Raw genomic sequence first — 25,267 nt, 5'->3', positions numbered from 1 at the left:
AATTGGACAGACACTTGCACATATATGAAACTAGACCACCTGCTTACACCATACACAACTCAAATTGAATTAAAGACTTAAATGTTAAACTTGGAAGAAAAGAAGCAGTAAAATCTCCGAAATTTCTTGTAGCAATATTTTTTCTAATATATCTCCTTGGGTAAGAGAAACAAAGAAAAAATAAACAAATGGGATTACATCAAACTAAAAAGTTTTTGCACAGCAAAGAAAACCATTAACAAATGAAAAGACAACCCACTGAATGGGAGAGCATATTCACCAATGATACATCAGATAAGGGGTAATATCCACAATTCATAAAGAAATTATAAAATTCAACACCAAAAATCAAACAATCCAATTAAAAATGGGCAAGGATCCTGAATAGATACTTCTTCAAAGAGGAAATACAGATGGCCAAAAAACATGTGAAAAGATGTTCAATGTCAGTAATCAGCAGAAAAATGCAAATTAAAACCACAATGAGGTATCACCCCCACACCTGTCAGAATGGCTATCATTAATTAATCAGCAAAAAAGTTTTGGTGAGGATGTGGAAAAAAAGGAACCCATTGTGCACTGTTGGTGAAAATGCAGATTGGTGTAGCCACTGTGGAAAGCAATATGGAGTTTCTAGAAAAATTTAAAAGTTGAACTGCCTTGTGAAAATATACGAAGAAACTGAAACACCAATTCAAAGGAATATAAGAACCCCTATGTTCACTGCAGCATTATTTACAATAGCCAAGATTAAGAGACAGCCCAAATGTCCATCAGTAGATGAGTGGATAAAAAAGCTGTGGTACAACCCTGGCTAGGTAGTTAGTTAGAGGATTATCCCAATGTGCTAAGGTTGTGGGTTTGATCACCAGTCAGGGCACATACAAAAATTAACTAATGAATGCATAAATGAGTGGAACCACAAATTGATGTTTCTCTCTCTGGCTCAATTGGTTGGAGTATCATCCTATACACCGAAAAGGTTACCAGCTTGATTCCCAGTCGGCATATACCTAGGTTCTCGATTGGGGCAAATATTCCAAAAATCTATTTGGAACCACAAAAGACCTCAAAGAGCCATAGCAATCTTGGGGCATGTCTGAGAGCCAACCAATCAATGTTTCTCTCTCTCTCTACCTATCAAATCAATAAACATATCTATCTTTGGGTAAGGATTGAAAAAAAATAAGGAAATCCTATCCTTTGCAACAGTATAGATGGACCTGTAGAGTATTATGCTAAGTGAAATAAGCCAGTCAAAGAAGGACAAGTACTAAATGTTTTTACTTATATGTGGAATTTAATGAACAAAATAAACCAGCAAACAAAATGGAGATAAACTCATGGATACAGAGAACAGACTGGCAGCTGTCGGGGTTGGGGTGGGAGAGTGGCACTGGATGAAAAAGATGAAGTGATTAAGCAAAAAAAAAAAAAAAAAAAAAAAAAAAAAACCTCAAAAAACAAACAAAACAAAAAAAACAGCTCATAGCCCCGGTCAGTTAGTTGGAGTACCATCCTGTGCATGGAAGGGTTGTAGGTTCGGTTTTCAGTCAGGGCCCATACCCAGGTTGTGGGTTCAATCCCTGTTGGGGTACATACAGGAGGCAACCAATTAATATTTCTCAAATCAGTGTTTCTCTCTCGTCTCCCTTCCTCTCTATCTAAAATAAATAAAAAACATACCCTTGGGTGAGGATTAAAAATCAACAACTCATAAACAGAGGGGGATGGGAAAGGTAGGAGAGGGTAAAAGTGGGATAAATGGTGAGGGAGGGAGACTTGACTTGGGTGGTGAAACACAATACAATATACAGATGATGTGTTATAGAACTGTACACCTGAAACCTATGTAATTTTATTAACCCTTGTCATCCCAATAAATTCAATTCTAAAAAAGAGATTTCACCTCACACCTGTCAGAATGGCTATCATCAATAAATCCACAGACAATAAGTGTTGGTTAGGATGTGGAGAACAGGGAACCCTTGTGCACTGTTGGTGGGAATACACACTAGTGCAGCCACTGTGGAACACAGTATGGAGGGTCCTTAAAAAATTAAGCACGGAACTGTCTTATACTCCAATGATGTTCCACGTCTGGGCATGTATCCAAAGAAACCTGAAATACTAATTTGAAAGAATAGATATACCCCTATGTTCATTACACCATTATTTACAATATACAAGATATGGAAGCAGCCCAGGTGTTCATCAATAGGTGAGTGCATAAAAATGTGGTAATACATACATATAATGGAATATTATGCAGCCATAACACAAATGAAATCTTACCAATAGCACTGATGAATTTAGAGGGTGTTAATTAGGCTAAATGAAATCTAAAAGATGAAAATAACAAACAAAATTGAAACAGACTCATAGACAAAAAACAGATTGATGGTTGCTCCAGGGGAGATGGTTGGGAGACTAGGTGAAAAAAGTGAAAGGATTAAGAAGTATAAACTGCCAAAACCGGTTTGGCTTAGTGGATAGAGCGTCAGTCTGTGGATTAAAAGGTCCCAGGTTCAATTCAGGTCAAGGGCATGTACATTGGTTATGGGCACATCCCCGGTAATGGGTGTGCAGGAGGCAGCTGGTCGATGTTTTCTCTCTCATCAACGTTTCTGGCTCTCTATTCCTCTCCCTTCCTCTCTGTGGAAAATCAATAAAATATATTAGAAAAAAAATAAGTATAAACTGGTAGTTACAAAATAGTTATGGGGATCTAAAGTAAAGCATAGGGTAGAGAGTCAATAATATTGCAATAACTATGTATGGTGCCAAGTGGGTACTAGAAATATGGGGGGGGTGACACTTTGTAAAGTATGATTGTCTAACCTGAAACTAATACAAAATAATAATGAATGTAAACTGTAATTGAAAAATAAAGTTCTTTTAGAAAAAGAGATTTTATTGTAAGAAATAGGCTTACATAGTTGTGGGGACTGGCTAACCAAGTCCAAAATTCATAGCACAGTCTCTCAAAAAGGACAGGCCGGAACTCTTACAAGATACAGACCAAAGCTACTTACGGTTCACAGCAGGAATTTCTTCTTCATCAGGGAAGCCTCAGCTCTGCTCTTAAGGTCTTTCAATTGATTGGATCAGGCCCACCCAGATTACCTAGAATCATTTCCCTTACTTAAAGTCAACTGGTTATGGACTTTAATCACATCGACAAAATGCCTACCTGCACATGAAAATTAGTTTGATTCAATAACTGAGGACTGAGTAAAGTTTCAAAAGAGTTTTATTGTAAATAAATATCTAACAATAAAAAAATAACTATATCTTAACCAAACTGACATATCAAAATAACATTACAAAGTAGTAGGAGGAAGAGGGGATAGGAAAAGAAAAAAAGAGAAGGGAAAGGAAAATAAGAAGGAAGAGGGGGAGAAAGAGGTGTAGTAAAAAGGGGTTTAGGAAAAAGGAGAGGGAAGATTCTAGAAAGTTAGCAGAGGGTTTCCATAACCAAGGTTATGATGATAAGTAGAAGAAGGTGAAAAGAATAACAAGTTGAACCAGAAACATTACAACACAGATATGAAGCATAAGCATTCTCCATGAAGGTATTACACAGAACCACTAGACAAAATGTCTTATCACATACTCCGCAGAAGAGGAAGGATTCTGTAAGTAAAACAAAAAGAAGTGGAAACAGCTGCCCTTGGCAGCAGTAGCAGAAATGGATGTGGAAGTGGATGACTTGCTGCCACGGTGTTCAATAATCACTGGATAGAGCCTCCTCATGGCCAATCAAAAGTCATAGTGCCACTATGCTGCACACCTGAAACTAATACAAAATAATATTGAATGTAAACTGTAATTGAATTTTTTTTTAATTTAAAAAAAATCATCGTGCTATAGTCTTTGATCTAGAATTCCACTTCAAGGGATGTATTCTATATTTAATTTCTTTATAATCTATATATTACTCTATATATAGCCTGTAAATACATGTTTGAAATGACACATGTACAAAAAGTATTCACTAAAAACAACTGTTTGCAAGAGCTAAAAGTTGGAGGTAATCTAAAAGTCTACCAGTAGGAAATTGATTAAATAAACCATGGTACAGCTAGCAGTGAAATACTATGCAATCACAAAAATGATGAGCAACTCTATAGGGACTTACTTGGGAAGAGTTCCAGCACATGCTGTTAAGTAAAAGAAGCAAGGTGCTGCCCTGGCCAGTGTGGCTCAGTTGGTTGAGTGTCAACCCATGCACCAAAAGGTCACTGGTTCAATTCCATGTCCAGGTTGATACCTGGTGGGGGGCATGTGGGAAGCAACCGATAGATGTTTCTCTCTCTTGCTCCATCTCCCTTCCTCTCCAAAAATCAGTGAAGAAAAAAAAAAAGCAAGGTGCAAAACAGTGGGCATATAATGCTACAATTTGTGGGTTGTTTTTTTTTTCAAGGAATATATAAATATATGTTGATAAATGAATTGAATATTTTTGGAAAAATATTACAAACTGATAACTGCCTACAGGGAAAAAAAAAGTAAATTGAGGAATAGAAAGGGGAGGAAAACTTACTCTTTACCACATACCTTTCTGTACATTTTATTTTTTGTACTATACATTATGTATACAAAAATTAAATACTCTATGTAATGTTATACGGGGATGAGGTTGTTGTAAATACTGTGAATCTGCAGGATGTTATAGAATCAACCAAACTTTCTGACCTCTATCTGCTCTCCAAGCGCCTCATACATGATTGAATGGCACTTCTACAAATAAGTTGCAAAGCACTTCTATGGAATGATGCCTGGATAAAAATCTGAAAACTAAGGAGCATAAGAGGGCATTTCCATTTTCTACTCCTACTGAAAGCAGGAGTTCTGGGAGAACAGGGAGGATATGATCAGTAGTGAATACAGAGCTATTTGATAGTGTCAGAGAAAACAATTTAGCCTCCTAAGATATTAGAATGAGAGGGTTTTTCTGCTACAGAGAGAGCACAATGCATAAGGGCTAGAGATATTATTTACTTAGAGACATCCTAATCTGATTATATGGATTTTAGACAGAAAACAAAGTAAGAGTTAGAAATATGTTCAAGTGAAACTAAAATTGATTGTAATAGAGCACATTAAAAATGGCATTAAACCCCTAGCTGGTTTGGCTCAATGTATAGAGCGTCGGTCTGTGGACTGAAAGGTCCCAGGTTCAATTCCAGCCAAGGGCACATGCCTGGGTTGCGGGCTTGATCCCCAGTTTTTGGGTTTTTTTGGGGGGGGTGCAAAAGGCAGGCGATCAGTGATTCTCTCTCATCGTTGATGTTTCTATCTCTCTCTCCCTCTCCCTTCCTCTCTAAAATCAATAAAAATATATATAAAAAAGAAAACGTCACTATAGTAAAACATCATTAAAAAAACAAACAAAAAAACCCCCACAAGAATGACATTAAAGCCCTGGCCAGTAGCTCACTTGATTAGAGCATTATCCTGGTACGCCATGGTTGTGGGTTTGGGTCAAGGTACATACAAGAAGCAATCAATAAAATGCATAAATAAGTGGAACAACAAATTGATGTTTCTCTCTCTTTCAAAAAAAAAATCAATTAAGCCCCAGCCTGTGTGGCTCAGTAGTTGGAGTGTTGGCCAGCACACTAGTCAAGACCATGTACCTGGGTTGTGGGTTTGATTCCCGGCCCTTGGGTAGAGCGCATGCGGGAGGCAATCAATCCATGTGTCTCTTTCACATCAACGTCTCTTCCCTCCCTCTCTCTGCCTCTCTTACACCCTTCTACTTTAAAAAAACCAATGGGGAAAATATCCTCAGGTGAGGATTAACAAAAAAAAAAAATTTAGTCAATTAAAATTTAATAAATAAATAAATAAATAGAATGGCATTAAAGAAAGAGTGACAATACAGTAGTACCCCATTATCTCAGGGGGTAGGTTCCAAAACCCGCAGAGGATGCCTGAAACCACAGGTAGTACTGAACTCTATATACAGGGTGAGGCAAAAGTAGGTTGATAGTTGTGAATAAAACACAATTTGTTCTTGTATTATTATTTATTAATTATTGTATTATTTTCCATACAAACAACTGTAAACCTACTTTTGCCCCAACCTGTACACTACGTTTTTTTCCTATACATAGTGCCTATGATAAAGTTAAATTTATAAATAAGGCACAGCAAGAGATTAACAATAATAAGAAAATAAAACAGTTATAACAATATACTGTAATAAAAGTTATGTAAATGTGGCCTTTCTCTCCCTTTGATCATCAATCTTATAATGGAGAGGGCTACTACATGTTAATAGGCTGAGAGCATATAGCGTATTTATGCTGGACAAAGGGATAATTCATGTCCTGGGTAGGACAGAGTGAGATGGCTTGAGATTTCATCACCCTACTCAGAACAACGCACAATTTAAAAATTATGAATTGCTTATTTCTGGAATTTTCCATTTAATATTTTCAAACCATGGTTGATTGGAGGTAACTGAAACCACAAAAAGTGAAGCTATGGATAAGAGAAGACCACTATAGAGAACAGAAGGTGTTGCCACCTTCACAAGATTGGAAAAGAAGTGAAAACTAATATTAGAGTCCAAGATGCTTTTTTTCCTCCACAAACACCCTCGACTTGTTTTTCTCACTGTTTGCTTTTCTCAGAGCCCTTTCCACTGCACTCTCTGGGGCTCCTGTTCCACAGAAAACAAACTACTACACCCTGGTTTTCTCCACTGAACAGTACCTTCCATCCCTTGCCTTTACTGAACTGCGGTTCTCTCCTGAAGCTCCTGTTTTCCTGCGTCTCCTCCCAAAGGAGACTGCCTCCTCTCACACTCACTCCCACAAAGACGGCAGTGGACAGATGAGGAAAGCTTCCTCCTTGTTGCCAAGTCCATCACTCATGGGGAATAATTTTTGTTCCTTTGAGGCTCATAGTACCTGGCTTCATAACTGCTTACACAACTCTAAAACTATCATCCCAACCTCCTTATTCAGGAAGAATTCTTTAATCTAGCTTTCAGTTTTCCTTTCTGCCCTGTGTCTTGTCATTAGCTAAGACTCCAGAATTAATCTAGGTAACCATCTGACTCCTGGCTTCCCAATTTCTTAACTTTTTCAATTGCCAACAAGAAAATACCCAAATTCCTTAGTATGACAGACAGCATCCTTCTAGTCACCAGTCTACTTTATTTCCTGACATGGCTTCTTAGGTACTGTATATTCCAGCTACAGAAAATACTTCACAGTTCTCCAAAACCACTGTTAATTTATTCCTTTTATCATTCTCATGCCCCTGTAATGACAGTTTCCACCCCCACTTAATTTGTGTGTTGAGCAGAAATATGAATGATGCATTTATCAATCCAGCTTTCCATTTCCTACTCTGCCTTTACTCCAGGAACTTTGTTTTCCATTCCATTTCAGCCTCCACTCTCGGAGCCACATCCTAGACTTCTTCGCTGCCCAGAAAAATATGACAGCTAAAATGTTAAACCCCCATATCACAAAAAGCCAGAAAAGACTTTCAATTCTGGCCAAGATTGACTAATTTATCCTCCTCCCTGATATAACAACAATGGGCAAAGTATATGACACAACACTTTTCAGACATGCCACATCAGGCAGCACATAATAATGGTCACAGAAAGAGGAGAAACAAATCAGATGAGTCGTATGATTGTCCTAGCATACTATCTGGAGATAGATTCTAAGCCACAGGACAGATAAGTGAAACCCAAACGGAGCCCAGCAGTCTCTCTGAGTTGAGAAGACATAGTTGGGAGTCCAGGGAGGACAAGGAAGCTTAAGTTCACAGGACACTACAGGAGAGCAGAGAGATGTACAAAGAGAAAGCTCTGGAGATTTGCAGAGGATGCCCCTTGAGTATTGAGTAGCGAATGAAAGTAAAGAAACTACCTAAAGTTGGAGAAAGAACCACCTGAAAGTATTAGAGTGGAAAATACTCAAAGCTCACACAGGGACTAGATGGCTTTGTGTTCCCACCAGTCCAAGTGAGAAAACTTACATAACTCACAAGACACTAGGTGGGCCGAAACCGGTTTGGCTCAGTGGTAGAGCGTCGGTCTGCGGACTGAAAGGTCCCGGGTTCGATTCCGGTCAAAGGCATGTACGTTGGTTGCGGGCACATCCCCGGTAGGGGGTGTAGAGGAAGTGGCTGGTCGATGTTTCTCTCTCATCGACGTTTCTGGCTCTCTATCTCTCTCCCTTCCTCTCTGTAAAAAATCAATAAAATATATTAAAAAAAAAAAAAAACAAACAAAAAAAAACAAGACACTAGGTGGAATACTGAGAAGGGCTTTGCCTAAGTAGTGGAGCAAAGTTAGCCTGAGATTAAAAGGCTGCTTTGATTCTGGCTCTTTAAAAAAGCTTAAAAGCTAGTCTCAAAAAGATAAAATTGGCCTGACTGGCAGGAGGTCATGGTTCAATTCCTGGTCAGGGCATATGCCCAGGTTGTAGGCTCGATCTCCAGTGTAGGCAATGCAGGAGGTAGCCGATCAATGATTCTCTCTCATCATTGATGTTTCTATCTTTTTATCCCTCTCCCTTCCTCTCTAAAATTAATAAAAATATATTTCAAACAAACAAAAACTAGATATGCCTATAACCATGTTCAGACTTACTACATGAAAAAATGTATCCAAAGTGATGTTACACTTCTGTAGCAAGATTTCTATTGCACAACCTCCTCAACAACACCGGTGTTACCAGACTTTGTAATATTTGTCAGTCTGATAAGTATAAGTGATCTCATTGTGGTTGGACTTTGCATTTCCCTGATCACGGAGGAGATCAGTCATTTTTTCATTATTCATTGGTCTTTCCTGTGTCCTCTTCTGTGAAATGCCTATATATGTCTTTTGGTCAACTTTCTATTGGGTGGCTTGTCTTTTTCTTATTAATGTACAATAGTTTATATATATCCTGAATATATATATATATATATATATATATATATATATATATACACACACACACACACACACACACACACACACACACACATACATACACACACACACACACACACACACACACACACACAGGAAAGTTATTCTCTACCAGTTATATGAATTGCAAATATCTTTTGCCAGACCATGCAGCCTGTTTGTCTTTTTTTAAATATATTTTTTATTGATTTTTACAGAGAGGAAGAGAAAAGGACAGAGAGTTAGAAACATCGATCAGCTGCCTCCTGCATACCCTCACTGGGGATGTGCCTGCAACCAAGGTACATGCCCTTGACCAGAATCGAACCTGGGACCTTTCAGTCTGCAGGCCAACTGAGCCAAACCGGTTTCAGCCATTTATGTCTTTCTTAAAAAATATATATTTGCCGGCACCGGTTTGGCTCAGTGGATAGAGCGTCGGCCTGTGGACTGAAAGATCCCGGGTTCGATTCCGGTCAAGGGCATGTACCTTGGTTGCGGGCACAACCCCAGTGGGGGGTGTGCAAGAGGCAGCTGGTTGATAATTCTCTCTCATCGACGTTTCTAACTATCCCTCTCTCTTCCTCTCTGTGAAAAATCAATAAAATATATTTTATATATATATTTATTGATCAATGAAGTCTTTTAATAGAAGTTGGTATTTTAACACCCGTCAAATATATCAAACTTTCATTTATGGTTTGTGCTTTTAAGGTTTTGTCTAAGAAATCCTTCCCTAAACTGGAGTTACAGAAATATTCTCTCACATTTTTGTCTAAAAAGTAAAAAAATAAAAATAAAAATAAATTGCCTTAGCCGGTTTGGCTATGAATAGAGCATTGGGCTACAGACCAAAGGGTCCCCGGTTCCATTCTGGACAAGGGCACATACCTTGGTTGCAGGTTCTTCCCTGGACCAGGCCTGGTCAGGGTTTCGTGCAGGAGGCAACCAATTGATATGTGTTTCTCTCACATTGATGTTTCTCTCTGTCTTTCGCCCTCTCTTCCACTCTCCCTAAAAATCAATGGAAAAATATCCTCAGGTGAGAATTAACAAACAAATAAAAAAAGACAAAGTAAAAAATTTTTGCCTAGCACATCTAAGTCCTTAATCCATTCAGAATTAATCTATTTCCTATCCTACCACTCCACTGATCTCCCAATTGCCAAATTAAATGGATACTTTTCAGTTCTTACTTGACTTCTCTGTTGCATTTTAAATACTGATTATTCCTTCATTCCTCACATTCTCTTCCACCTTTGGCTTCTGGTCGGTACACTCTGAGTACTCTAGCTCCAGTTTCTCCAGCACATCAACCTCATTTCTGCCCCAGTCTTTGATTTTATTGTTTTTCTTTGCCTAGATCGACCTTCCTTTGGCTTGATAAAAGGCTGGATCTTTCTTATTTTCAAGCCTTAGCTAAGATGTTACCACCTCATTAGAGACTTTCCTGTCTATCCTATCTAAAACAGGACCATCCCCAAAACAACAATGTGGTACTATCTCACACCTGTCAGAATGGCTATCATCAACATATCAATAAATGACAAGTACTGGCAAGGATTCCGAAAAAAAAGAACCCTCATGCACTGCTGTTGGGAATGCAGGCGGGTGCAGCCACTGTGGACAACAGTATGGAGTTTCCTCAAAAAATTAAAAATGGAACTCCCATTTGACCCAGTGATCCCACTTCTAGGAATATATCCGAGGAAACTAGAAACCCCAATCAGAAAGGATATATGCACCCCTATGTTCATAGCAGCACAATTTGCCATAGCTAAGATTTGGAAACAGCCTAAGTGCCCAATCAGTAGATGAGTGGATTAAAAAACTGTGGTAATGGTAAATACTACGCTGCGGTAAAAAAAGGAGTTCTTACCATTTGCAACAACATGGATGGAGCTGGAGAGCACTATGCTAAATGAAATAAGCCAGTCAGAGAAAGATAAATAGCACATGATCTCACTCATTTATGGAATATAATGAACAACATAAACTGATGAACAAAAACAGATCTAGAGACAAAGAAACATCGATCAGAACTTCAAACCTAAGGGAAGGTAGGGGAGGGTGGGGTAAGGGAGAGAGATTAACCAAAGGACTTGTACGCATCCATATAAGTCTAACCAATGGACACAGACAACAAAAGGGTAAGGGCATGAATGAGGGGGATGAGGGGGTAAAGGGAGAATAAGGACACATGTAATACCTTAATAAATTAAAAATAAATAAATAAAACAGGACCATCCCCACCCCAAACCAGTCACAACTACTAATATATCACCTTCTTTTATTTTTATATATATATTTTTTATTTCAGAGAGGGCGAGGGAGAGAGAAACATCAATCTTGAGGGAGAATCATTGATTGGCTATATCCTGCACACCTCCTACTGGGGATCAAGCCTGAAATCCGGACATGTGCCCTAGACCAGAATGAAACCTGGGACCCTTCATTCCGCAGTCCGACACTCTATCCACTGAGCAAAACCGGCTAGGGTTTACCTTCTTTTATTTCTAATATAGTTTGTTTTGTTTGTTGTGTGTTTTCATAAAACGTATTTTTATTGATTTCAGATAGAAAGGGAGAGGGAGAGAGAGAAACATCAATGATTAGAGAGAATCATTGATTGGTTGCCTCCTGTACTCCCTTCACACTGGGGATGGAGCCCACAACCCAGGAATGTGCCCTGACCAGGAATCAAACCATGACCTCCTGGTTCAAAGGTCAATGCTCAACCATTGAGCCACACCAGTGGGGCAGTTTTTTTTAATCCTCACTGGAGGATATGTCTTATTGTTTTAGAGAGAGGAAGGGGCGGGGGGAGAAACATTAATGTAAGGAACTTCAAACGGTTGCCTCACATATACTCCCTGACGGGGAATCAACCTAGGTATGTGCCCTAACCAGAAATCAAACCCACAACCTTGTGATGCACAGTACAATGCTCTGACCAATTGAGCCACCCAGCCAGGGCTATGTTTATTTGTTTACTGTATGTCTCTTTTCCACTAGGGTAGAAACTCCATGAGAAGAAAAATTTTTACCCGTTTGTCACTGCTATGTCCCAGTGCCTGGCACTTGGTAGGCACACTATAAATATTTATTGACTGCATGACTGAATCCTATATGCCTCCTTATTTCTTGCCTCCCATAACAATTAAGTCACCAAGCACGGTTGAGTGTACTTCCTACATATCTCCCAAATATATCCCATCTTCTTCAACCCAAGTAGCATTGCTTTACTTAAAGTCCTCATCACTTCTCACCTGAGCTAGTGCCATAGCCTTGTAACAATCAACAATGATTTTCTCTGGTGGTGGGATTACAAGTTTATACCACCTTTTTACTTATCTATTGTATAATTTTCTACAATGAGCAGTAACACTTGAACAATACTAATTTTTAAATTTTAAAAAAAACCATATACTTTGTACAACATGAATACTATCAGGTAAAATTATGCAATTGTGAGAGAGAAAAAGACTTGGAGGTAATATGAAAAAATAAAAACGGTTGTTGTGAGGGGAGGTGGTGGGAAGCCAGTGCCGCTGCAGTGCAGAGACCCACTTGCCCTCCCCGCATTCTCTAGTCCCTGCTCCATCCCTCCAGCACCATCTATCCAGGATGCAGGATGTGAGCACCATGGCCTCACCACTGACCCTCCCACTGGAGGAGAATGAGTCTGAAGGGGTGTGAGCTGTACGTCCAGAAGCACGGTGTTCAGCAGATACTCAAGAACTGCATCGTGCATCTCCAAGCCTGAGAACCCCATGAAGTTTCTCTGCAAGCACTTCTTCTTTTTTTTAAAATATATTTTATTGATTTTGTACAGAGAGGAAGGGAGGGAGGTAGAGAGTTAGAAACATCGATGAGAGAGTCATCGATCAGCTGCCTCTTGCACCCCCCCTACTGGGGATATGCCCGCAACCAAGGTACATGCCCTTGATCGGAATCCAACCGGGGACCCTTCAGTCCCCAAGCCGACGCTCTATCGGTTGAGCAAAACCAGTCTCGGCATCTGCGAGCACTTCTAAAGGCTGGAGAAGGGGCCTCCTGTGGACACAGAACCTTGACCCATAGGAATGAGTTTATTTCTTCCCTTTAAAGCACATGTGTCAAACACAAGGCCCGCGGGCCAAATCCAGCCCGCCAGGCCTTGCAATGTGGCCCGCACCGCGCTGTCATCACTGCACTCCGCTGTCAGTTTATGACATTGTGAGTTTATGACTGTTCAGTAAACCATTCGGCCCGCGATTTAGGCTGGATTTTAGATTTTGGCCCCTTCTCTGATTGAGTTCGACACCCCTACTTTAAAGGAAGTTCTCAAAAAACATTTTTGAGCAATGCATACCTTTTAAAGAAAAAAGTTTCAGAAGTAGAAAGGAGAAATAAAATTAATTTGACACCCTCTTAAAAGACAGTTATTGTGTTCGAGTAGTGGGATTATAACTGAATTTTTCTTCTACCAAAATTTATTTTCAGTATTTTTTAGGATAAAAGTATGTTTTTTTATAGAAAATTCTCTACATAAAAATTTTAAAAATAAAATGAAAACCACCTTCATCCCATTGTGAAGATATAAATACTATTCTAAGTTTCCTGTATTTCCTCCTAGACTTTTTCTATATTTATTTGTTTAAATCCTCACTAGAGGATATATTTCCACTGATTTTTTTTTTGGGGGGGGGAGTGAGACAGAAATAGTGATGTGAGAGAGACAAATAAATTGGTTGCCTTCCATACACACCCTGACCAGGTTCCAGGGATTGACCTTGCAACCTAGGTACATGCCTTTGACTGGAATCGAACCAGGGACCCTTCAGTCCACAGGCCAATGCTTCAACCACTGAACAAAACCAGCTAGGGCTATATTTTTTAAAACAAAAAATGTGGTCATCCTTAATTCTGTATACTGCTTATCTCACTTGACATTGCATCATTTGAGCATTTTTCCATGTCCATCTTGTGGCTGTACCATAATTCTTTATTGTAATTTAATCCTTTATTGTTGAAGACTCATTGTTTCCAATTTTTAATACTAAAAATAAGAGTACTTTGATGAGCATATATTATTTCCTTGGAATGATTTTATAGAAATCAAGTTACTTAAGATGAAAATTTCTTTAAAAAAATATATTTTATCGATTCTTTACTGAGAGGAAGGGAGAGGGATAGAGTTAGAAACATCAATCAGCTGCCTCCTACACCCCGCCCCCCACTAGGTATGTGCCCACCACCAAGGTACATGCCCTTGACCGGAATCAAACCTGGGACCCTTGAGTCTACAGGCCGATGCTCTATCCACTGAGCCAAACCAGTTAGAGCAAGATGAAAATTCTTAATGCTCTTGATGCACAGGGTCAAATACCTTTCATCAAAGTAATACTAACTTACACTCCCACACACAGTGTGTCAGTCAGTGCCTGCTTTATCACATCCTCACCACGACATTTTTAAAAAATCAGTATTGTGTTGGAGACTTCCATTCAAGATGGTGGCATAGGTAAATACAATACTCACCTCTTCCCATAACCACATCAAAACCATACTATAGAATAATCATCATTCAGAACCACCTGAAATCTAGATGAATGAAAGTCCTACAACTAGGGAATTAAAGAAAAAGCCAGTCCTAGCCGGTCTGGCTCACTGGATAGAGCATAGGTCTGTGGACTGAAGGGTCCCAGGTTCAATTCCTAGTCAAGGGCACATGCCAGGGTTTCGGGCTTGATTCCCAGTGGGGGGCATGCAGAAGGCAGCCGATCAATGATTCTCTTTCATCACTGATGTTTCTCTCTCTTTCTCCCCCTTCCTCCCTCTCTGAAATCAATAAAATATATTTAAAGAAAAAAAAAAGTCATATGCAGACTGGTAGGAGGGGCAGACACACAGTAGGCTGGTCTACCCCACACACACATGTGGCAGATAAAAATCAGATGGACATCTCAGCTACAGAGTTCTCCCCTGAGGAATGAGGAGTCCCAGCACCACACCACGCTGTCCAGCACAGGATTCTAATGCCAGGAAGAAAATTCCCCATAGCTTCTGGCTGTATTGAAGCTGAGGGAGATGGAGGGCTTCTGGAGTCCCAGGCAGTTTCTCTTACATGGCCCATGCACAGGACATACTTGGGACTTACTCAGACTCACTCTCTCTGAATTCCAGTGATGGGGCAGCAGCCTCAAGGGCACCAGAGACATACAGGGAGGAACTGGATTGTTTGGGAGCAGGGCGAGAGCTGGAGGGGCAGCTTCCTCTTAGACCCATGGTCGGCAAACTGTGGCTCGCGAGCCACATGCAGCTCTTTGGCCCCTTGAGTGTGACTCTTCCACAAAATACCACAGCCTGGGCGAGTCTATTTTGAAGAAGTGGCGTTAGAAGAAGTTTAAGTTTAAAAAATTGGCTCTCAAAAGAAATTTCAATCATTGTACTGTTGATATTTGGCTCTGTTGACTAATGAGTTTGCCAACCACTGTCCTAGACAGAAGTGCTGGCAGAGGCCATTATTCCTTTGATGAGACTCCCCCCAACAGAACCAGCAGGTGGGTGCCATATATGACATTCCATCAACCTGGTTCACACTGTTTGCCCCACCCTAGTGATCCCTGAGGCCCAGCCCCACCCAAATTTTGGGCCAACCCAAAATTCCAGTGGCTTTCCAATACAAATGGCCTGTCTTGGCTCAGGCTTCAACTTTTCCTAAAATCTCTCAAACAAGCAGCATCTGGCTCAGCATGCCTCACACCTCTCGCTAAATTGTCCCAGGCCTAGCTGGCACCAGTTTGGCTCAGTGGATAGAGCGTTGGCCTGCGGACTGAAAGGTCCCGGGTTCGATTCCGGTCAAGGGCATGTACCTTGGTTGTGGGCACATCCCCAGTAGGGGGTGTGCAAGAGGCAGCTGGTAGATGACTCTCTCTCATTGATGTTTCTAAGTCTGATCCCTCTCTCTTCCTCTCTGTGAAAAATCAATAAAATATATTTAAAAAAATAAAAATAAAAAATAAATTGTCCCAGGCCCAGCACTTGCAGCAGCCAGCCAGCCTTGGTTCCAAGCTTGGCCTCACCTAGGCACCTCCAAGTCTAGTACAAGTAGCAGCCATCTGCAGATCGCTTTGTAGCATATGCTGGGTGGCTCTGGACAGAACGCAGGTGGTAGTTGACCTTGGCCTGCATCTCCCAGGAAGCCCAGAGCCAGCATACTCAGTGGACAGTTTAAGACCATGTCAAAGCATTACCACCTAACTACCTCCACAAGCAACATGCTCAAGGGGAAGACTCAGTGGGCATCAGAACTCTACTGAAGTAAGTCCTGTTCTATGGGGTGGGTCCTTCACAGCTGATCCTCCACAGTGGTCAGAGGTTGGTGGTCCTTGCAGCTGATTGGCCTGGGGGTAAAGCCCTCCCATTGACTTGCCAACAGTAATCAAAGCTCAACTACAAGAGGAAGGGGTACTCAGCCCACACAAGAGGTTCAGAGGGCACAGGTGCACTTCAAGTGCCCAGCTTAGGAGATTGGGGAGAATGTGCCACTGAACCCTTACAGAACATCTACTACATTAGGCCACCCTATATCAAGGCTGGAAGATGGAGCAGCTGTACCTAACATATAGAAAAAAATACAGAGAGGCTGAAAAATGTGGAGACAAAGAAATATGTTCCAAATGAAAGAGAAGAAAGCACCAGAAAAAAATTACAAAATGGAGACAAGCAATCTACTAGATACAGAGTTCTAAAGAATGATTATAAGGATGCTCAATGAACTTGGTAAGAACCTCAAGAGCATAAAAAAGGACCAATCAGAAATGAAGGCTACACTAACTAAAATGAAGAATAATTAACAAGGAATCAACAGAGTAGATGAAGCCAAGAATCAAATCAGTGATTTGGAATATAAGGCAGCAAAAAGGACCCAATCAGAGCAACAAAAAGAATCCAAAATGTGAGGGTAATATAAGGAGCCTCTGAGGGTCCCAGAAGAAGAAAGAGAATAGTAAATTGAAAGTCTATTTGAAACAAGCGACAGAAAACTTCCCTAATTTGGTAAAGGAAATAGACATAAAAGTCCAAGAAGCGCAGAGTCCCAAACAAGATGAACTCAAGAGGGCCACACCAAGACAAATCATAATTATAATGCAAAAGTTTAAAGACAGAATCTTAAAAGCAGCAAAAGGCAAGCAGTTAGTTACCTAAAAAGGAGCACCCTCACAACTGTCAGCTGATTTTTCAACAGTAACTTTGCAGGCCAGAAGGGAGTGGCAAGAAATATTCAAAGTGATGAAAAGCAAGGACAGCTTAAGATCATGTCTAAGCACCACCACCTAACTACTTCCACAGGCAACACGCTCAAGGGGCAGACTCAGTGGGCACCAGAGCCCTACTGAAGTAAGTCCTGTTCTGTGGGGACCAGAAGGAGAAGAGAACAATAAATTTCACTTCTTGGACTTTTATGTCTATTTTCTCTACCAAATTAGGGAAGTTTTCTGTCATTTTTTTCAAATAGATTTTCAATTTATTATTCTCTTTCTTCTCCTTCTGGCACCCTTAGAGGCACCTTACACTACACTCATATTTTGGATTCTATTTGTTGTTCTGATTGGGTCCTTTTTGTTGCCTTATATACAACCAAAATTACTTAATCCAGCAAAGCTATCATTTAGAATCTAAAGACTATATATAGTTTCCCAGACAAAAAAAAAAAAGGATAAAAGAGTTCATCACTACCAAACCACTATTACAAGAAATTTTAACCCTTTGTACGCTATAAGCGTCTATAGACACAAGCAGCAGACCTTACCCACATACACTTCTCGGAGGAGGATCCAAGATGGCTGCACAGGTAAACACCTAACCGCAGCCACACACAACAATTTCAATAAATACAACTAAAATATAAAATGGACTTTACCCAGAACTACAGGAAAGTTGACTGACTGGAAATTCTACAACGAGAAGGAAAGAGAAAACCAGAAGGAAAATCAGAGGAGCTGTAAAAGCCTAAGGTACGGAGACTCGCTGTGTGCTCGGAGAGGAGGGGGAGGCTGAGTGCCTGGATGGCATTCCCTAGCAGGAAGGAGATAAACCGGACTGTGCTGAACCCCAGTTCCGACAGCACTGAACCCCAGTTCTGGACCAGAGCCTGGGTGGTGAGGTGGAATCCCAGGGGAGCAGCGAAAGGCAGAGCCCCCGGAGTCGCGCACATTGCGCGCAGAGGACGGACTGTTGACTCTGCTGCCAGATTGCCCTAGCGGGAAGGAGACAAAAGCTCCGGACTGTGCTGAGCTGACTGCCCTGGGATTCAGTTCCGACTGCCCTGAATCCCAGTTCTAGGCCAGACCCTGGGGAACCCAGGCTCATCCAGAGGGAGCTTGGGCTGTAAGGCGAAACCCTGCGGGAGCGGTGAAAGGCAGAGCCCCTGGAAGCGCACACATTGCGCGCAGAGAAGGGACAGTTGGCTGTGCCGCGGGATTGCCCTGGCGGGAAGGAAATAGGGGCTCCAGACTGCTCTGAACGCCACCTCCAATCCCACTTCCAACTGAACTGAACCCCAGTTCCGGGCTCATTGGGGGAGAGCCTAGACTGTTTGGTAGCAGGCAAAACTTGAGGGCACCTCACTCTCAGAGGTGCTTGCAGAGAGTACTGAAGGACCCTGAGGAATACTAAGACTCAGGAGCCGCATAGGGCGGGGCTGATGGAAGCCAAGGCTGTAGGCTCCACCCTGAAACTCCGCCCCATCAGGGAAGCTGCAAAAATGCCGAGACAATGAAATAGATCACAAACGAAAGAAATGGAGGACAAAAAGCGACTTGATATAGAGTTCAAAACCACACTTATAAGGTTGTTCAAGAATCTCCTAGAAAAGGCCAATAAAATTAACGAGACCTATGAGGATATGAAAAGAGATCAACTAGAATTAATAAGGGATCAACAAGAAATAAAGAATACATTGTCTGAAATAAAAAATATTATACAGAGACCTAAAAATAGAATGGAAGATCGCAAGAATCAAGTCAAAGATTTGGAACAAAAAGAGCCAGAAGACACTCCTCTGCAGAAGCTAGAAGGCAAGAGAATCCAGAAAATTGAAGATAATGTAAGAAACCTCTGGGACAACTTCAAGTGAACCAACATCAGAATTATGGGGGTCCCAGAAGATGAGAGAGAGCAAGATATCAAAAACATACTGAAAGAAATAGTGACAGAAAACTTCCCCCACCTGGGGAAAGAAATAGACTTACAAGTCCAAGAAGCGCACAGAACTCCAAACAAAAGGAATCCAAAGAAGACCACACCAAGACAAATCATAATTAAAATTTCAAGAGCAAAAGACAAAGAGAGAATATTAAAAGCAGCAAGAGAAAAGCAGGTAGTTACCTATAAAGGAGTACCTATACGATTGTTAGCCTATTTCTCAACAGAAACCATGCAGGCCAGACGGGAATGGCAAGAAATATTCAAGGTGATGAATAGCAAGAACCTACAGCCAAAAATAACCTACCCAGCAAAGCTATAACTCAGAATCGAAGGCCAGATACCGAGCTTCACCAATAAAAAAAAGTTAAAGGAGTTCATTACCACCAAACCAGAATTATATGAATTGCTGAAGGGGGTTCTTTTGGAAGAGAAAGTAAATAAAGATAAAAACTATAAACAACAAATACGTAACTATCAACAAATGAATCTAAAAACCAAGGAAATTAAAAAAAAATCTGATGAACAATATTAACTGTTGAATATAATAGAATCAGAGGTATGGAAGGGGAATGAACTGACGATTCTCGGGGAAAAGGAGAGATGGGGATGTGGGAAGAGACTGAACATAAACTGTGTACCTATGGATGAGAACAATGATGGGTGGAGAAAGGGCAGAGGGTGGGGTGGGAACCTGGTGGAGGGGAGCAACGGAGGGGGGGACAAAAAAGAGGAACATCTGTAATAATATGAATAAAGATTTTTTTTAAAAAATCAATAAAAACATAATGGAAAAAAAAAAAGATACACTTCTCATTCCCCCTACTGCCAATGCCTCAGCCAGTTTAAGTTTCTATTATCTCTCCTCCAGCATCACTCCTCCCTAGTCCACCCACTCTCACACTGCTGCCAAAGTAATCTAAAATGATTTGATCCTGAGCCTTGTAATAACCATGCTACATATGTTCTCTATATTACACATCCAAAACTACGTCCCATGAACAGACCATGTAGTTTCTTGCCCCTAAGCACTGTTCCCTCTGCCTAGAATGCCCTTTTCCCTTCCCTCCTTCCTATTCTTCATAATCCATCACAAAGGTCTCCTTTGGAAGACTTCCCATTCTTACTCCATAAGTAGTTGGTAATTACTTCCTCTCACCACAGAACCTTGTAAATATGTATTGCAATGATCACTTTTTATTACTTATTTACATATATACCTCTTATTCTAGACCTAAGTTCTCTGCAATTAGAAACTATATTTTGCTTCTGTATCAACATCTAGCAGATTGCTTGATAAAAAATGGGTGGGTTGATAAATGTTGAATTTATGAATACCCTGAACCTACTCAGTCTCCCAAACCAAAATTCTAAAAGCCACCGTACATTCCTTATCTTCTTCCACCCCCAAATGCTAATTGGTCATCAAGTTCTACTGATTCTACCCCCTAAAGATCCCTCGAATTCATCCTGATCCTCCCATCTTAATGCCAAAGCCTTAGTTTGGCCCCATTACTTATTACTTGAACTAGATTTGCTCCCCTCCAAACCACTCTCCACACTACTGCTTCATTTTTTTAAAAAAAGTTTTTATTACAAAAATAATACATACTTGTAAAAAATCCAAACAATACAGAAATAAAAGCACAGTACCCCACCCAGCATACATACAACCATATATACCCCCTCACCTCCAATCTCATTCCCCAGGTTATCACTGTGAATAGTTTTAGCAAATATCCTTTTAGACCCTTTCCTTTGCACACACAAATATATATAAACACATATAAATATACACACATGATTTTGTATTTTACAAAAATGGGATCACACTTATTACATGATTCTTCAATTTCTTCATTCAATATACAGAAAATTTCTAAAACACAAACCTGATTATATTATTCCACTAGAGTTCCTCGTTTCCTATAAAATTCATATTTATTAGCATCAAAATCAAAGTTCTCAATATGCTTACTGCCCATCTTTCAGTCTCCTCTCTAGCCAATCCAGCATTAAAGGAATGGAATTAAACCACCTTAAATCCTTTCTGGAACAAGGCAGGTACAAACAAACAAACAAACAAACAAACTAGGAACACACTCTGCATTTCTAGACTTCAGCCTTTTCACTTCATGTTACATTCTGCCTGGACTTTCCCATCTGGCAAGCTCCTACTAATTCTTCAACAATCAGCTTATAAATTCCCTCAAGGAAGACTTCCCTGACTTTTTCAGATATGATCACTCCTCTATTTTCTCCTATACTTTATATCTAGCTCTTGCACTTCTCTCGCAGAACTGTAATGCTTTATTAATATGTTTTGAATTTCACTCCCCTTACCCCAACTTGATGGTGAGCTCTTTGGGTAAAAGGAATGTGTCTTATTTAGCTTTGCATCCCAAGGATCTGATAGAGTGCTTATAATGAAGCAGATGTTTTATAGCAAATCTGTGGAGAATTTTATGATTTTAGGAACATTTACTGAGTACCTACTATGCACAGAACCATATCCTAAGCATGAAAAGAAACAGAAGACACAGTCTTTGCCCCAAAGAACTTACCATTTTCCTATCATTTCATGTGGGGTTGGGGGACAGAACACATTTACATGGCAACATATCACTTTTGACATACAGGCTGTTTCAAAGATTTATAATCATTTGCCTCATAACCCACTTAGGAATAAGGCATTGCATAATCAAATAAATAATAAAATGGGCAGTTTTTTCAATAGGTTTATGTTTTCAGCGTGGCATAGAGACCACCAGAAAGAACCCAATTCCCTGTCCCAGCAGGGGGGCTGTCACCTGTTCCAGCCTGCTAGAAAACTGAAATGATACCATGCTTGGAAAATTTCTAATATACCAAGGGGACATAAACCTATTAGTCCTTTTATAATTTCTCCTCCTTCCACAGAGAAAAATAATACAAAGAAAAATAAATGAAGTTAAAGGCAGGCACTGAAGGAGGAGGAGATTTATCTATTTTTATCAGTGGAAGGGGGAAGGGAGTTGCTTGATTTTAATTCAAAGGGTGACATTGCCCCAGGAAGATCAGAAGAGGCGATTAGTTCATTATTATTTACTTACTATTTTTTAAAGGCTAAGGTGTTAATCTGGTGATTTCAGGATCAGACACTGTACAAATATAAACAAATTGAATCACCTAGGCTGGAGAACAGGGAAGGCTGACCAAAGAGGCCCAAAGGAAGCCTCATTCATCAGAGTCCAAGTCACTGTCCCCAGCAATGGAGTGGAAATCCTCACTGTCCTCCTCGTCCTCTGACAGTTGGACCTGGCTTAGCACGCTCGGCCCAGAGCGCTGCTCTTCCTCCTCATCTTCTTCCTCCTCTGATACCTCATACCCACCGATGCTGCTGAAGCTTGTGTCTTGGGTGTTCGACTTGGGATCAGGCTCCTCATAGCTCCCATAACTGAGAAGAGAAACATGTCATCTCTCAAGCTCGGGCATCACCCTCTAGCTGACCAGTCCCGTTCTTGGTGCTACCAGGGGATCAGCCCATCTCACCTCCCATGGACACTAACATGACTAGTTCTGGACTGTTTTACAGGTCCCTAAGAGAAAAGTGATCCTGTTCAAAAACGTCAACTTGCCAACTGCATATCCACAAGAACCTGAATGAAACTCCCCTATGCCTGAACAACACACTGCCAGCTTATGTAACCATAATGCTCTGATAGCCTCATAGTTTCATCTACCACTCACTGCTTCACTCATATACATTTCCAATTAATCAATAGTTCTAAAGATTCTATTTCTTCAATATATCTTGTCTTTATCCCATTCTTCCCATCCCTACTCTGCATGCCTTGCCTTAATCCTTTGTTATCTCTGGCCATCACCACTGAAATCAGTCTTTATGCTTCTAGTCTTATTCTCCTTCATTTAATCACACTTCTGCCAGAGTGTGCTTTATTTTTTGTTTGTTTGTTTATTCTTAATTTTACTTTTTAAAAAGATCACATAAATAATGCACATTCACTGGTTTAAAAAAAAATTAGAATACACAACCAGAAAAAAAGAAGAAAAAAAATCACCAATAACTCCATTACCCAGGGGTAATCTTTTGATACATGATCTTCCGATTTTTCTTTCTATGCACTTCACTTAAATGTTTAAACATTTTTTTATTTACAAAGTTAAAATACTCTATATATTCTTTAGGAATCTGTTGTTTTCCCCCCCACTAATGATTATAATGAACATCTTTATAAACATACATCTACAGAATCATTTTTATAGATGCAAGGTATTCCACTGTATGGCCGTGACATGATTTATTTAACAGTTTCTCACTAAAACATTTAAGCTGTCTCTAGTTTTCCCACTATTAGAAACAATGCTGTGATAAACATCCTTGTACAAACATCCTTATGGTGTTTTATTATTCCCATAGCATTTCCTAGACATTAAATTTTGGGGCCAAAATGGATGCATAACTTTCAAAATTTTTTATTTCTGATTCAGCTCAGTTTCCTTCTCTAACCAGCTTCCCTATCCCACTTCTCCCAAGTCCCAGAAAAATCCTGTGGTTGCCTATCACAGCACTTTTCATGTCAGTCATCTGTTGACCTGTTTTAGGTTCCCCATGAACTCCACAGAGAAGGGATCACATCATAGTGACTTTTGTACTTGTGATATTTGCTAAACTAATAAATTAAGACTACCTGGCTACCTCTGGCTAGATGTAGAATATGTATGTATTTTAAATCCAACATGTCCAAACACAAATTAATTTTTTCCTCCTTTCCCACCCCACCTTATGACTGTTCTTCCTCTTTTCCATCTCAGTGACATACCCATTCATTATATGCCTGATGTCCTGAATCCAGTCCATCTACCCACTAAATAGCTCTTGAATATGTCCCTTCCTCCCCCATCTCTAACAGATCCCAGTTGAGATCCTTATCATTGTCATAGAGTTATTTAATACATAAAGTTGATATTACTTCCTTTTCTATAAATGATTCCCATTATACCAAATCCAAATGTTTTAGCAAGCCATTGAAGGTCTCCTGCAATATAAAATGTTGCTACCGTGTTTCCCCGAAAATAAGACATCCTCCGAAAATAAGACCTAGCGCATGGAAAGATAAAACATCCCCGAAAATAAGACCTAGCGCAACTTTGGGAGAAAAAAATAATATAAGACAGTCTTATTTTCGGGAAAACAGGGTACTTTTAGAGCCACATCTCCCAACAACCTCCCTTCACTCTGGAACATATTGTACTTTGTTACATTTCTGTGCCTTTGAACATATTACATCACTAAGGATCTCCTTATTTGCTGCAATTTATCTACTTAGTAGACTACTATTCATCTTGTAAGGCCCAGTTCAAATGTTACCTGTCTGTGAAACTTTCCCTGATTACTCCCAAGCAGTTGAGACACCTCCTCCTCACTGGTGACTTGACACTTTGTACTTAAATTTTGTTATAGCACTTATCACATTGTATTTGTGATGATTTTGTTTGTATCAGTCTTTTCCACTAGACTGTGAGCTCCTCAAGGGCAGGATAAATCTTGCTCCTCTGTGTATTCCCAAGGACCTACCACAGTGCCTGGCCCTTGTAGGCGCTCAGGAAATATTTGATGGATGAAAGTAATCTGACGCTGGGCCCTCTGACATCATAGCTGGGCACTGATGCCACAGCCCTGTAGCATGTTGCTGTCGATTACCTGATGTTGCTATCCTCCAAACCATGAGAAGCCTCCCCACCGTCTCCCTCATAGGACATCATGCTTTCTTCATTTTCCATGCCCATCCTTGTGTTCTCCTGAAGCATGCGGGGCTGTTTGGGTATTATCCCACCAGATCCCACATCAGAGTCACTTCCACTTTCACTCAGTTGGATAGCTGTGAAAAGAGATTCTGAGATAAGCTTGACAGAATTAACATCTTTGGCTTGTTCTTCCAAAACTAGTTACCCCACACATGTATATAGGCATCTTGCCTGGACTTCTCACCTCACCTAATGTCAATAATGGCAAAATCTGTAGTTTAGAAACTGAATCCAAATAACCTTTTCTCTTTTCCATCTCAGTCCAATCTATCTGTTTTACTCCTGTCTTGTTCTCCTATACTTTTCTCTTGCCATTGCCACTGACCCACAAAACAT

The 25,267-nt window shown here is 40.3% G+C and overlaps 1 protein-coding gene across 4 annotated transcripts in view; it reads right to left on the bottom strand.

Moving 5' to 3' along the window:
- Window positions 1–3,237: 3,237 nt before the first annotated feature.
- The window catches only part of TAF1 (TATA-box binding protein associated factor 1), a 106,536-nt gene continuing 84,506 nt past the window's right edge, over window positions 3,238–25,267 (bottom strand). For 3 of the 4 annotated variants that reach the window (XM_084869403.1, XM_084869404.1, XM_084869406.1), the window contains 2 exons: window positions 24,828–25,005; window positions 21,538–22,559 (listed from right to left, as the gene is read on the bottom strand). In XM_084869403.1, coding sequence (XP_084725529.1) covers window positions 22,340–22,559; window positions 24,828–25,005 — 398 coding nt within the window. In that variant the 3' untranslated portion in view covers window positions 21,538–22,339. Of the gene's footprint in view, window positions 3,800–21,537; window positions 22,560–24,827; window positions 25,006–25,267 lie in introns of those variants that run through there. The other variant, XM_084869405.1, reaches the window with a different exon arrangement.

The sequence above is a fragment of the Pipistrellus hanaki genome, assembly GCF_964339955.1.
Source record: "Pipistrellus hanaki genome assembly, chromosome: X".
Taxonomy (NCBI): Eukaryota; Metazoa; Chordata; class Mammalia; order Chiroptera; family Vespertilionidae; genus Pipistrellus; species Pipistrellus hanaki.
Note: the sequence above shows the minus strand (reverse complement) of the source record. Positions and strands in the feature narration are given on the sequence as shown.